This window comes from Micropterus dolomieu, unplaced genomic scaffold (assembly GCF_021292245.1).
Source record: "Micropterus dolomieu isolate WLL.071019.BEF.003 ecotype Adirondacks unplaced genomic scaffold, ASM2129224v1 contig_13380, whole genome shotgun sequence".
Lineage (NCBI taxonomy): Eukaryota > Metazoa > Chordata > Actinopteri > Centrarchiformes > Centrarchidae > Micropterus > Micropterus dolomieu.
This window is the reverse complement of record NW_025742366.1, coordinates 11,204-26,502: the sequence shown is the minus strand read 5'-3', so window position 1 is coordinate 26,502 and position 15,299 is coordinate 11,204. Positions and strand designations below refer to the sequence as shown.

The 15,299-nt window shown below is 39.6% G+C and overlaps 1 protein-coding gene across 3 annotated transcripts; it reads right to left on the bottom strand.

Annotated features, from left to right (window-relative positions):
- Positions 1-408: 408 nt before the first annotated feature.
- On the bottom strand, positions 409-7,988 carry si:dkey-69o16.5 (Alpha-aspartyl dipeptidase-like). 3 transcript variants are annotated; one of them, XM_046042578.1, is made up of 6 exons: positions 7,643-7,988; positions 6,507-6,595; positions 5,970-6,044; positions 4,714-4,793; positions 1,060-1,233; positions 409-737 (listed from the first exon to the last, which is right to left on the bottom strand). In XM_046042578.1, the coding sequence occupies exons 1-6, from the start codon at positions 7,735-7,737 to the stop codon at positions 708-710; spliced, it is 543 nt and encodes a 180-aa protein (XP_045898534.1). In that variant the 5' UTR covers positions 7,738-7,988; the 3' UTR covers positions 409-707. The 3 variants fall into 3 exon arrangements, with proteins under 3 accessions (XP_045898534.1, XP_045898533.1, XP_045898536.1); XM_046042577.1 differs by having other exon boundaries at positions 410-740; XM_046042580.1 differs by lacking the exon at positions 409-737 and adding an exon at positions 863-895 and having other exon boundaries at positions 7,643-7,987.
- Positions 7,989-15,299: the final 7,311 nt, after the last annotated feature.

Genomic DNA, 15,299 nt, shown 5'->3' with positions numbered 1-15,299 from the left:
ATAGGTTTTCAGTTTTTGGATATTTGATTTTTAGTGATCATTTGAACAGTTATTGAAATGAAACCATGTGATCAGTTTAGACGAGGAACGTCTCTCAGAAACAACTCAGACTCTGAACTCAGAGGAAAAGGTCTCAAGACAAACTGGGAGGTTTAAGCTTTGATAACACGTTATATCTTACAAGCTTATCGATTGTTTGGTTAATGTACAATCTTATCTGCAGTGGAGTAAAGACTAATGTAGTACCTGAAACTTGTACTTACAGACAGTACTTTAGTAAATGTACTCAGTTACTTTCCACCACTGATGGTCAGGAATGAAAACGGCAAATGCGCATTAATCTGCAGATGCGCATTAATCTGCAGATGTGCATTATTCAGGATCTTGAGGGCCTTTTTTGTGATTGTTGCAGCAGCTTTTCAAAGATATTGTGATGAAAGTTGTGATGTTTTTGTGATGAAATTGTGGGAATTATCTTTAGGATTGTAGTTGAATCATTAACCCTGACCTGCATATTTAAACCATCTGACCTTGATTCTTTCCTGCAGCTGACCGGGATGCAGCAGCCTGTGTCTCACCTCCATGTGTTTCTGACAATTTCTCCGCATGTTTTTTCAGTAAACGATTTCCTTTATGTTTGACCTCACTGCTGCACGTTCTGCAGAACAGCTTCCCCACTTTGGTAAAGACGATCTGGATCCTGGTCTTCACGGCCCTCTGCTGCACGTCTGCTGCGTCTTCTAAACAAGGAAGTGAGTTTACCGACGTGTGACAACGTTTTGCAGAAAATGGCGATGAGAGGTCAGGTTTGCAGAAAAGTCTCGCAGAATTCACAGAGATTTGTTGAATTTGTGTTAATAGCTGCGATGGCGAAATCTCAGAGGGACTGAATAATCTGTAAATGTGAACGTGGGCATGTGAGGATTATTGAAAAACGTAAACTAGTCCTTTTAGTTTCATGCGGTCTTTGAAGTGACACTGATCGTCTCCTCTGACCCAAGAAGTCCTCTAATACAAAGAGACGGGGTTGTTTACGCATCACTGCAGGTTCTGACTCACCCCCATGTGGCGGCTTTTGAGGTCGGGGTCCAGGTAGTGCGGGTTGATGTTGAAGGGGACGAGGCCGATGGCGGAGAAGGACGGAGGGTAGACGATGGGCATGTCGTTGGTGGTGTTGATGCTGACGGTGGCCACGTTGGTGCCGGCACTGGAGCCCATGTATGGGACGCCGTCCTGGAGGAGGAGGAGGGAAGGATGGAGGGGTGTAAAGAAGAAGGGAGTGAAGGAAACAGGATGGAATGGAAATTCTTTTTTTTTAAAGAGTTTCCTGCCTGAGGAGGACGAAACAGACTTGATGAATAAACGCTGTTGTGTGGCTGAACGTGAAGAAACAGCTGTGTGAGGAGCGATGAGGAGGCTGACGTCACCTCATCACTAGGGGTGTGCCAATAAATCAATACAGCAAAATATCGTTATACATTTTTCCATGATACTGTATCGATATTCCAGCCCGTCATATCGATACATAAAATAAATAGAGCTTTGACGGTTAGCTCAGTGCTAATGTATAATGAGAATCTCCATTGACGTGCTAGCGAACATTAGCATTGCTGAACATCCTGAGACACACTGTGCAAATACTTAAAGTATGTATGTTTCCTGAGCTCTGTGTGAAATAAAAAAGAGCTGCTAACTTCACTGGCTTGATCTGCTGCTTCAGACCAGCTACAGCAAAGGGTCAAAACTCAAACCCAAAATTCCCATTGGCCTAAAAATACAGGTATCAGTAGGTGCTGAAAGGGCAGCACAACGCTGTGTCACTGAACAGTTATCAATGTAATGTGATGTACAGAATAGACTAAATTCAGTGAATTTGCTTTTTTATAAAGAAATGTTTTTATAATGTTTCATAGCTGCTCTGTAGTTTTAATTTACAGACTGAAAAGCGTGAGCTGCAGAATTGTGCAGTTTTCTAACAGTTTAGATTGAACTTTTTCACGTGCATTTTGTATTCATAGTTAGAAAGAAATTGAGATGTATCACTTTAGGATTGTCTAGAAATCTATCGATTTTCTTAGAATTGACCCTTCGCTAAGCCACACCCCGAATACGCAGCTGGCCAATCACAGCGCAGTATAGGACTCGCTCTCTCTGAGGTCCGACACTTTCATGGCTGCGCTCCATTGACTCTAATGCAAAAAGAGTCGTTTTCTAGATTTCTTCTGCCGTATTTTTCTAAGATCTGGTCAAACGCTGTTCCTGAGACATCTTGTAATAGTTACAGCAGCTACCCAGAGAGGCTGAAAGGAGAAGTACGATTTATTCTCTTTCCAAAACCTAAAATAAATCCAGATAAATGTCGGCTGTGGATTGTTCCAAATGTGATTTTAGTTAGCTAACGCAAGCTAACTTTCTACTGAATGTAACTAATAAAGTCCTGCTGTTCTGCTTTTTAATGATCTATAATAATAATGAACAGAGGCCGACCAGCTGTACAGGAACAATGTTGATCCTTAATATCGTTGTCTTTTGTCTCAATCGTCGGGGGATGCGGTGGTTCACTTTTACCCTGTGATCGTTATATTGTATAGTGTAATATTTTTCACGACAGACTGAGTCTGTTTGAGTCTGTCCGAGTCAGTCTGTCAGAGTCAGTCTGTTAGAGTCAGTCAGTCCGTCCGAGTCTGTCAGTCCGAGTCAGTCTGTCCGAGTCAGTCAGTCTGTCCGAGTCAGTCAGTCCGAGTCAGTCAGTCCGAGTCAGTCTGTCCGAGTCAGTCTGTCCGAGTCAGTCAGAGTCAGTCTGTTTGAGTCTGTCTGTTTGAGTCAGTCCGAGTCAGTCAGAGTCAGTCCGAGTCAGTCAGTCTGTTTGAGTCTGTTAGAGTCAGTCTGTTAGAGTCAGTCAGAGTCAGTCCGAGTCAGTCAGTCTGTTTGAGTCTGTTAGAGTCAGTCTGTTTGAGTCAGTCCGAGTCAGTCAGTCTGTTTGAGTCTGTTAGAGTCAGTCTGTTAGAGTCAGTCTGTTAGAGTCAGTCCGAGTCAGTCAGTCTGTTTGAGTCTGTTAGAGTCAGTCTGTTAGAGTCAGTCCGAGTCAGTCAGTCTGTTTGAGTCTGTTAGAGTCAGTCTGTTTGAGTCAGTCCGAGTCAGTCTGTTTGAGTCTGTTAGAGTCAGTCTGTTAGAGTCAGTCTGTTAGAGTCAGTCTGTTTGAGTCAGTCTGTTTGAGTCAGTCCGAGTCTGTCAGTCCGAGTCTGTCAGTCCGAGTCAGTCTGTCCGAGTCAGTCAGTCTGTCCGAGTCAGTCTGTCCGAGTCAGTCAGTCAGAGTCAGTCAGAGTCAGTCTGTTTGAGTCTGTCTGTTTGAGTCAGTCCGAGTCAGTCCGTCTGTTTGAGTCTGTTAGAGTCAGTCTGTTAGAGTCAGTCTGTTAGAGTCAGTCTGTTAGAGTCAGTCCGAGTCAGTCCGAGTCAGTCAGTCTGTTTGAGTCTGTTAGAGTCAGTCTGTTAGAGTCAGTCTGTTAGAGTCAGTCCGAGTCAGTCAGTCTGTTTGAGTCTGTTAGAGTCAGTCTGTTTGAGTCAGTCTGAGTCAGTCAGTCAGAGTCAGTCCGAGTCAGTCAGTCTGTTTGAGTCTGTTAGAGTCAGTCTGTTTGAGTCAGTCTGAGTCAGTCAGTCTGTTTGAGTCAGTCCGAGTCAGTCAGTCTGTTTGAGTCTGTTAGAGTCAGTCTGTTTGAGTCTGTTAGAGTCAGTCTGTTAGAGTCTGTTAGAGTCAGTCTGTTAGAGTCAGTCTGTTAGAGTCAGTCTGTTAGAGTCAGTCTGAGTCAGTCAGTCTGTTAGAGTCTGTTTGAGTCGGTCAGTCTGAGTCAGTCCGAGTCAGTCTGTCCTCCCTTTCATGTCTCTAAAGTGAAAGGAGTCTCTGTCCTAGAGCGGCGTCTCTGGGACTCGTCTCATCTGTAGCCATCGTCGGTTTCCCTTCAGTATAAAAGGTGAACGTCGGCTCACCTGTGTTTTGGACATGAGGCGTTGCTACTGTTAGCGTCAGCTGGATCTGGGGCGTCGTTGTAGCCGGGAGAGCATGACACATTGAACGCGGTGAAGCGTTCCTTCAGATTCCCGCCGTGTTGAAGGAAACGCTTCTTCATGTCGGAGCTGCTTCCTCCCTCGCACCAAACCTCCTGACTGCAGCTGGTGCAGTTTGTTAGTGAAGCTAAACCAAACTGTGGAGCGTTTGCCGCAGTCCGCCACGGTCCAGGACCGAGAACAGAAGGACTCTCTTCTTCAGGCTTTATTGACTTAACACATGAGGTGACGTTAGGTCGGTGTAGCAGCTGCTGGCAGATAGGAGACACTTTGATGGACTGTAAAATGCTCACTGCAGGAAGTTAGGAACATAGATATGCAGGAAGTCAGGAACCGAGAATACAAACGCACGGGTCTTAATGAATCCACGGTTCTTGGAAATTTGGTAACTTTTCCAACTTGGAAGCAGTTCTTTATACCCAACCCTGGATTTCAGTTTTGTTTTCTACATTTGCTGTCAGCTCTCTGTCACACCGGGCGTTTGGTTATAAACTAGGTGATGGCGTCAGAGCAGGAAACCAGTCGCCCAGCTCTGCGTTGCTGTTGCTCTGAGCAGCGACAGCTTCAAAACACGTCTCGGGCATTTTAATCAGTTGACATATAAACAGATAAATCCGCAGTGAGCTAATATATCGTGTGTTTGTGCGTCACCTCGAGGACTCTCCTCCGGATCTCCGTCACCACCTTGTTGTCATAGAGACTCTTCAGGAGCCGGAAAGTGTTTCCTCCTCCTACAAAACAATACATTAACATTTATATCTAAACGACAGAGAGAGGAGGGATTGTTTGGGGGGAGGAAACCACACTGAAAGAAAAGATGCAAGGATGGAAAGGAGGTGGTAGGAGGAGGGAAGGAAGATGGAACGATGGGAAACGAGGACAGAAAAGTGGAAAGGAGGAAACGACGAGGGTGAAGGAAAGCGTGCATCTCAATTCCCTCACTTGTGTCCTTCCCCTGCCTTGTGGATCACAGCTGTCAGTCAGCTGCAGCAGCAACTCTTTCAGCCTTTGAGTTTCTATTTGCATAATAAATTCTGTCTCCTCCCACAAGGCAAAACAAAGTGTGAAATTAGTCTCTGAATGTTTCCCCCTGCAAACAAACATCCAAAATGTGTCACAGTTCTGGTGTGGTGGGTGAGTGTTTTCAGTGTTTCCTGTTTTATTTTGTAGGTTTCTGCATCCCGTGTCGTTGTCTTGTGTTCCTGCGCACCTGTCTCATTCCCCTGACGGTCTTCACCTGTGCCGTGTTACCCTCTGCTGTGCGTATAAAGTGGTTGTCTCCCTGTGGACGGTCACCTCCTCGTGCTTGTTGTGGACACTGTGTTTTTGCTCAGACTGCCTGCTTCACCTCATGTCAGCTGTAAGTCTCTCTTTTTGTAATGAATCACGTTCATGTTGTCTGCGTTTGGGCCCAAAACCCCTGTTTCCAGTTACGGCTCTCTAGCTGAGCGAGTGTGCATATTTAAAACCTGTATTCTGTATCTACACCGTGTGCAGATCAGATCCACAGGTCAGAGGTGGTTTATAATTAAAAATGTCTCATAACAAATTCGATCTTAAAGGGCAACGTTGGTATTTTTGCGGTCGGCAGCAGTGAAACGGGGCTGTAACGTAATCCTTGCATCAAAGTTCGTCCACTATGGGGTTGTTTTTGGCCGCCGACAGGCTCGGATTGTTCTTACAAGTGTCTGACAGCATTATGGAAAGTATCCCTACAGAAAGGGAGCTTTTTTTTTAAAGAGTAAGATTATTTTTGTTTAACCAGAAAGTCACTATATCACCAGACTCCACTGATAAAAACAGAAATTAAGTTTAACAGGGTCCATGTTGAAAAATAGTTACCTTTTAGCAAAGGGACCAACATGAATCCTGGGTTCTGTTATTTGTGTAAACCTGTTTTTCCTCACCTATAAAAATACCCTCAGCCTTCCGGACGGCGTCGACGGGGTCCGGGGCCTCGTGGATGCCGTCCACCTCGTAACCTGCGGGGGCCAAACACGCCACATGAAATGTACACAGACTGTCCTGCAGTGACTCCTCCTCCATGAAGGTTATGACGTTTGTGCTGCTGATAAACTGGATTTATAATGAAAGCTTCTAATATTTAAAAACAATATTTAGCAGAAACACCTTTCAGTAAGAATAAAATGTAAGATTCAACACAGGGCTGTTGTGTTGCATTAGACTCAGCTGGGTGCGTCTCATAAACTCGCAACTCAAATGTATGCAAATACTGAAATATATCAAAGCTTGCAAAAATTATACAGAAAAATGTGTAGAAAATGCCTAAAAAGTAGCAGAATACCTTTACATATACTATAAAAACTACACAGAATATACATGACGCTTCATCCAGTAATACTTATGTTTATGAATGATTATAGAAGGTGAATATTTGGAAAGAGTACCTCCTGCACTTGATAATGTTACACACACAGACTTACCCAGAGTCTTAAACTTGTCTCTGGCGGTTTTGGTGTAGGCGTCCCTGTCGTGGAGAGCGTACGGAACAAACAGCACCCGCTTCACATCTCTGAAACACAGAAAACACTGACTGGCATTAAAACAGAGGGAAAGGTCACAGAAGACTTCATGATGTCAGCATCGAGTGATTAAACCTTAAAACTGTTTCCTTTCATTTAACAGCCTTCTAGTTTCACTTCAAGGTCAGATTTTACAAGCTCACGTCTCTCCACACCAAACCCCATGGAAAAATCGAGCATTTTAATTAGATTTTTGGTTAAAATATGCATTATAAACTGCTGCTTGTAACTTTCCCACACGACAACTGATTTACTGAACATGTATGTTTTTATTTAGAGATTCATCAGCCATGAAGCATATCATACTTTTTAAATGCTGATGGTTTTAGACGGACTTCAAAACCAAATTCCATTGAAAAATCTGGCATTTTAATGATACAAACCTTCTACAACATGACTTCAGATTTTTTCATAAGATTTCTTTTGTTTGTATTAAAATATGAATATTAAACTGCTGCTTGTGTGCTGATCTTAAGCAGAAGTATTAAACATGTTCATAGAGACATTTGTTATCAGAGATTTAATCAAACTTTTTAAATGGGTTAGTCTTAGTCACACTTCCACACCAAACTCCATTAGAAAATCGGGCATTTTAATAAACGTTAAGAATTTAATACAAATCATGACTTCAGACCTTAAAGATGGTTTTGTTTTGTTTTTTCAAATAAAAGTATTGATACTGCTGCTTGTGTTCCGTTATAACCACACGACTACTGATTTAAAGTGTTCTAGTCACACTTCCACACCAAACTCCATTTACAAAATCAAGCATTTTAACGATCGTTAAGCATTTAATGCAAACCTTCTACAACATGACTTCAGATCTTTTCAGAAGATTTTTTTGTTTCTATTAAAATGTGACTCTTAAACTGCTGCTTGTGTTCTGATCCTATCACACGACTACTGGTTCAAGCAGGGTTATTAAACATGTTTGCAGAGACGTACGTGTTTTTGCCGATGATTATTTTAAATTGCTCGGATTTTGCATAGAATTCGCTGCCGACGTACAAGAGAGAAACTTTCTGCACTGAACTTACTTTCCGAAGAAGCGTGAGATGTGCTGCTGACAGTGGTCCAGGTACCCGCTGCCGTGCAGGGTGGAGTTGGACACCAGCAGGAGTCTCCTCTTCATGTCTGCACGCAGAAACTGAAGGAAAGCTGCGGAGGTTTCACGGCTGCAGAGTCCAGAGGTCCGCGGTCACAGTCCGGCTGTGGTCCCGCCGACAGCTGCTCTCAGACGGCCTGCAGACCTGCGGGCATCTGCTGCAGGAGCCACGCACCAGACCCCGGGTCAATTTATCTGCTTTAAGTTTTAGTTGCACTCAAACATTAACTTGATATAAACTTTATATACGTTATGTAAATTTTCCACCGGCGGAAACAACACTAGTACTTCCGGCACAATTATTTCAGAATAAAAGCGCCATCATCACAGCTCTACACCAAATACATTTAGACAAATACTTCACAAATTACAAAAGGCACATGTGTCAATTGTTTTTATATCATCACGATTTGTTTTTTTCTAATCAAAACAAATTTCCATTTCATCACAGTCAGTCATAACAGTCAAAAGAGATAAAGTCAATAATGGATAACACGACAGTTAATTGTAAGTACTATATTTTCAAAAATGTAGTTTAAATGTAACATTTAATATAAATCACATCATCACAGCTCTACACCAAATACATTTAGACAAATACTTCACAAATTACAAAAGGCACATGTGTCAATTGTTTTTATATCATCACGATTTGTTTTTTTCTAATCAAAACAAATTTCCATTTCATCACAGTCAGTCATAACAGTCAAAAGAGATAAAGTCAATAATGGATAACACGACAGTTAATTGTAAGTACTATATTTTCAAAAATGTAGTTTAAATGTAACATTTAATATAAATCACATCATCACAGCTCTACACCAAATACATTTAGACAAATACTTCACAAATTACAAAAGGCACATGTGTCAATTGTTTTTATATCATCACGATTTGTTTTTTTCTAATCAAAACAAATTTCCATTTCATCACAGTCAGTCATAACAGTCAAAAGAGATAAAGTCAATAATGGATAACACGACAGTTAATTGTAAGTACTATATTTTCAAAAATGTAGTTTAAATGTAACATTTAATATAAATCACATCATCACAGCTCTACACCAAATACATTTAGACAAATACTTCACAAATTACAAAAGGCACATGTGTCAATTGTTTTTATATCATCACGATTTGTTTTTTTCTAATCAAAACAAATTTCCATTTCATCACAGTCAGTCATAACAGTCAAAAGAGATAAAGTCAATAATGGATAACACGACAGTTAATTGTAAGTACTATATTTTCAAAAATGTAGTTTAAATGTAACATTTAATATAAAGTAGAGCTTCAATGATTAATCGACCAAACAACAAATTGATCCAATTATTAATCAATTATGTACACATTGTCCAGTTCCAGCTACTCCAATAAGCTTCTAACTATAATTAAACTATAAACTGAATATCTGACTGTTGGCTGAATAAAATAAGCAGGAAACTGCAATGGGTATTTTTCACTAAAGATTAATCGATTACTGATTAAAATTATCGACAGATTGATAATGAAGGTAATTATTAGTTGCAGCCTATATATATATATATATTAATGTTTTTATAAAATTTTAAAGTCAATATCATAAAATCATTCAGGAAAAGAGTAAATATGTATGGAGATCATTTTGTCTCACTATTATTATTACAACACGAAAAGAAGATTTGTACTCAAAAGCTTTGCAAATATTAGAAATTCCACAAATAAAACATATTTGTGAATAAAATCAACATATTTACAAATAAATTAAATGCATTTGTGAATATGAACATTTTAATGTCTTTTACATTTCTGCTGATTATTTTTGTTTTCATTGTTTTTATGCAAAGTTTCTGTCTTCTGATCATTTGTCATGTGACCAGTTCAGTCTGACTGTAGTGGCACCATGTGGCCAGCAGGCGGCAGCAGAGATCAAACTGTGACCATCAGCCGTCAGTCAGGATCAAAAACTAAACTTCACTGCTGATAGTTTGTGTTTATAAATTCGTCACACAGAATGAAGAGCAGGAACCTCTGAAAAGTACAAATACTAAAAGAAAAGTACCTCAAAACAGATTTTATTTATAAAACTAAAATATTTTTCTTCAAGAGACTCGGAGGTTTTAGTCTCTATTAACACTTTTATTGAGTCAGTTTTATCTTTCTCTGTTGGTTTAATAATCTCAGTGTGAATGTGTGCTCCATCATTTCAGCGCCTTTTGTTGTTGTTGATGTTTTGAGGGCAGGAAGGTCAAACACACATCAAATAAAACAATGATTTTAAATCCACGGAAATTATAAATTAATCCTAAAGGTTAAGGATGATTTAATAATTTAATTTAAAGTCAAACAGGGACGCTGACAGAAGTCTAAGGACGTAATACTAAATGGTGCGTAACATTAGTTATAAACATATTTTATTGCAGTATTTAGTACGTAGTATACTGACTGCTCACAGCTTTCCTGCACAGCCCTCATATCACTTTCATTATAATCTGCCTAATGAGCTGGAATAAGCCTGTTAGAGTCCCAGTCTCTGTCAGTGTGAATTCTTGTGAACCGGAAAACACTTCATTAAGAAAGTCATGCTGATGATAATAAGAAGAGAAAAGCATCAAGTTTAACAAATAAAATCATAAAATATGAAATCATGTCTATCTACCACTCATTAAAAGGTAAAAATAAATAAATGTCATAAGCATTGTTTTATTAAGTTTAATTAATGGATTTTTCTTTGCTCCTGGAATTAAAAATCCTTATATAGAAATACTGTATTTTGAAATAATAAAAATAAAAGCAACCTATGAATAAAACATTAATAAGTCATAAAAGCATCTGTTTTGTTTCGTAGTCTGCAGTGAAGTTTTGGAAAACTTTTTAATACAAATTAAATACCTCTTAAGGAGATTTTGCGTCAATCTGTCAATTTACAGATTAGTTATTTTGCAACTATCATTAAACTTTCATAAAATTTACAAAATCTATCATCCATATATGTAAATTTCGTCTTTGTTAGTATTTTAAAAGTTCTTTTAAAACTCTCTGTATTAGAATCATATATCATTTGTAAGTTTATATAAGAAAATATAACATGAATGCATGTGTTCATGTGACAAAAAACTTCACACACTTTGTTCTTTTTAAAATTTATTTCATCATTCTCATTTCATTTGGCATTTTATCTGTAAATATGAAAGCGTGAGAGAGAAAAAGGGTCCGTCACACACGAGTGGTATCATTTGAATAAAGCCACGAAAAAACAATATTTGGATAAACTGTTCTGTAAATGTCAAATGCCAAAAATAATGCATCTGACTCTTAGAGATGTGCGTCAACGTAAATATAATACATAATGAAGTGTTATTTACACTGTGGAAGCTGGGGAATTGTCCCCACCACTTTTTGAAAGCATTTCTAAAAAAAAGTTTTGAAACAGTTTTTGACATGAAATACTAAATAACCTAACAAATGAAAATGCTTTGAGAGGTTTATCATCATGTAATGCATGTTAAATATAGAAGAAACTTTGTCAAAAACAGATATTTTGCTAAAGAAAAGAAGCTGCTGATTCCTGCATTATGTTCTGCTGTATTTTTTTAGACATTTCCTCCAGAAATTGGTGCAGAAAGTCTCCCAGACCCCCGACTCACATTCAGCACTGAACGTTTCTTGAAAATCCTGTTAAATATATCTTCTCATCTTGTTCTCCTGAACCCAATATTGTGCATCCTCACACCCCTAATCTGAGCCTGTATGTCCCCAACACGCTTTAAAACAAAGTGACGCCCTTGTACATTTGTATATTAATATATAAATAAAAAACATTTTAAGAAAAAGCTTGTATTTATGTTTCCTTTCAGCTTGTAAAGTTTCCTTCTGATTTGGGTAAAGTTGGTGGGAAAGCCTGTTTTTGACTGTGGTGTCTCGCAGTAATGGAAGTACATTTAGACCAAGTACTGCGCTTGAGGTACTTGTACTTTTGATGCTTTAAGTACAATCTGCAGGCAGTACTTGTGTACTTTGAGTGCAGGACTCGCTGTTACTTCCTGGTATCTCAGCAGTGACAGATGTGGAGCAGCTCTTCAGTGGAAACAGAGGCAGCGGCTGTGGGGGGGCGGGGCTAAACCGCATCTGGATGAAAAACATCTGGACTCTCTCTCTGCTTACTGGAGCGTCTCTGCCGAGGACCGAGCGACGGACCGACGGACCCGACGCCTGTGTGTTTGCCCGGCTGACTTTGCCCGCAGATGATGGCTCGGTGCTGGACGATCCTCGTCCTCCTGGCTGCCGGTGAGTGCTGCCTGATCTCCGGGCTTTTCTCTCCCTTTCCCCCGGAGCTGTGTGCGGAGCTCCGGAGGGCCAGAGAGGGAGAGAGGGGATGTATGGAGGGAGAGGGGGGGGCGTTTTGTTTTGGAGAGAGCTGCTAGTATTCACGTCGTTTTTATAAGTAAAAGTACCAATAAGTACTGCAGGACAAGTAAAAGTCCTGCCATCAAATACTAATAAAGTAAAAGTACACAAGTAGGCCTATTCACAATCTTTTTATTTAAGTAAAAGTACAAGTAGGCACACCAAAATGTTAAAGTACTCCAGGACTAGTGAAAGTCCTGCTTTCAAATCCTACTGAAGTAAAAGTACACAAGTGGTCACAGCAAAATTTAGTTAAAATATCAGCAGTACATGTATCAGCTTTACGTAGTAAAAGTACTGGTTGTGCTGCAAAATGTCTTCTGTGGCTGTTATTAGATTATTATTGGAGCACCAATGTTAGTTTATACAGTTAGCCAGTTTTTACTGCTTTAAATATAGTACAACTACAACACTGTAAAAGTTGTAAAAGTCCTGCTTTCAAATCCTACTTAAGTAAAAGTACACAAGTATTCACACCCTTTATAGTTCCCATGAAACAGAAACCGGATTGCTGCTTGCTTCCAGATATTTACGTCTTTCCTGTAAAAGGACCACAATGTTAAAGTACTCCAGGATTAGTAAAAACAAAGCCCTGCTTTTAAATCCTAAAAGTATTCACAGCAAAATGTAGTTAAAGTATCAGCAGAAAAATTAAACAAGTACCAGCTTCATCTAGTGAAAGTACTGGTTATAATAATAGTAATAAAAGTAGTCTGTGACTGATGCTTCAATGTTAGTTTATACTATATATATTTAACTAGTTCTAACTACTACAGTTAGCTAGTTGGGACTGCTTTTACGTACAGTTAGCTAGTTGGGACTGCTTTTACGTACAGTTAGCTAGTTGGGACTGCTTTTACGTACAGTTGGCTAGTTGGGACTGCTTTTACGTACAGTTGGGACTGCTTTTACGTACAGTTGGGACTGCTTTTACGTACAGTTGGGACTGCTTTTACGTACAGTTGGGACTGCTTTTACGTACAGTTGGGACTGCTTTTACGTACAGTTGGGACTGCTTTTACGTACAGTTAGCTAGTTGGGACTGCTTTTACGTACAGTTAGCTAGTTGGGACTGCTTTTATGTACAGTTAGCTAGTTGGGACTGCTTTTATGTACAGTTAGCTAGTTGGGACTGCTTTTACGTACAGTTAGCTAGTTGGGACTGCTTTTACGTACAGTTGGGACTGCTTTTGCGTACAGTTAGCTAGTTGGGACTGCTTTTACGTACAGTTAGCTAGTTGGGACTGCTTTTACGTACAGTTAGCTAGTTGGGACTGCTTTACGTACAGTTGGGACTGCTTTACGTACATCTGGGACTGCTTTACGTACAGTTGTGACTGCTTTACGTACAGTTGTGACTGCTTTACGTACAGTTGTGACTGCTTTTGCGTACAGTTAGCTAGTTGTCACTGCTTTTACGTACAGTTGTGACTGCTTTACGTACAGTTGTGACTGCTTTTGCGTACAGTTGTGACTGCTTTATGTACAGTTGTGACTGCTTTACGTACAGTTAGCTAGTTGTGACTGCTTTATGTACAGTTGTGACTGCTTTTGCGTACAGTTAGCTAGTTGTCACTGCTTTTGCGTACAGTTAGCTAGTTTTGACTGCTTTACGTACAGATGTGACTGCTTTATGTACAGTTAGCTAGTTGTGACTGCTTTACGTACAGATGTGACTGCTTTATGTACAGTTAGCTAGTTGTGACTGCTTTTACGTACAGTTGTGACTGCTTTATGTACAGTTGTGACTGCTTTTGCGTACAGTTAGCTAGTTTTGACTGCTTTACATACAGTTGTGACTGCTTTACGTACAGATGTGACTGCTTTATGTACAGTTAGCTAGTTGTGACTGCTTTTACGTACAGTTGTGACTGCTTTACGTACAGTTGTGACTGCTTTACGTACAGTTGTGACTGCTTTTGCGTACAGTTAGCTAGTTTTGACTGCTTTACATACAGTTGTGACTGCTTTATGTACAGTTAGCTAGTTGTGACTGCTTTTACGTACAGTTGTGACTGCTTTACGTACAGATGTGACTGCTTTATGTACAGTTAGCTAGTTGTGACTGCTTTTACGTACAGTTTTGACTGCTTTACGTACAGTTAGCTACTTTCAACTACTAAGTGTACAGTTAAAAGGTTTTAACTACTTTATGTACAATTTAACAATTTGTGCCACTGAAATGAACGGGGCCCCGCTTCCAACGCTAAACCCAGTTCTCTTTATACATCCATGGTTATTTCACTCAAAACCACAAATTTCAACCTCATTATGGCAATCCAGGTTTTTTTTAAATTAATCATGTCTGCTTCTGCTGCAGCAGTTGGAAATAAAATCAGCTGTTCATGGAGACAACCACCAATATGGCCACCATATGTGGATGGATAACAATATCATGGTAGACAAGTTAGAGTAGAAGCTTCTGTTAATGTAGCATTTATTGGGGCTGATACTGAAGGCAAACTGGGTGTTAAACAACAACAGCCTAACAACAGTGAAGTGTACACAGTCTCTGGGGTTGAAGAGCAGAGATAAAGTCTGTATTACGTCCCTGTATATAACATATCTATATACTGTACGATAGTTACCATGTTCCAGCAAAGACAAACGCAAAGCTGGAAGAACACTAAAATTCCATTGTATGATGTGGCAGCAAGATTTCTCTTCACTGGAACTGAGAGGTCAAAACAAAATCAAAACCCACATACTTTTCACCATAAAATAAACACAAACCTTGCAGGCAATGAAATCATGTTTTCAACTCAAAATGTTTTCTTTGAAAACACCAGATCTGTTCACACTGCAGCTTTTTTCACTAACTACTGAATTTCTATTAAAAGGAAAAAGATAAAGAGATCTTTATTATCCATTTCTGGAAACCTGTCTTTGGCTTCACCAGATCCATTAAAAACATTAAACATCAAATAGACATAACACAGGACACATATACAATACATTTAAACACAGAAACCAAAAGGAGCTTCAAGTAGCAGTACCAGTTATCTCTTATGAATTAATCAAAGCAATTGCACAAGGGATAAAATAATTTTTAAAAAGGTTTTTTGTTACCCTGGGTAGTCTACCCTATAACGCCTTCCTGAGGGGAGCTTGTCAAATTCACTAAACAGGGGATGTGAAGGATCCCCCGCAATTTGTTCGCTCAGCTGTCTCTGTGGTTTACGTTTGATTTTCCCAGCCATATTC

What these genes read in the sequence shown, in the direction of transcription:
- si:dkey-69o16.5 (XM_046042577.1), bottom strand. Translation starts at nt 7,737, where the DNA reads ATGAAGAGGAGACTCCTGCTGGTGTCCAACTCCACCCTGCACGGCAGC. An exon ending in AGACAAGTTTAAGACTCTGG is followed by an intron (nt 6,045 to 6,506) that starts GTAAGTCTGTGT and finishes TGGCCCCCGCAG; the next exon opens with GTTACGAGGTGGACGGCATC. An exon ending in TCCGGAGGAGAGTCCTCGAG is followed by an intron (nt 1,234 to 4,713) that starts GTGACGCACAAA and finishes CTCCTCCTCCAG; the next exon opens with GACGGCGTCCCATACATGGG.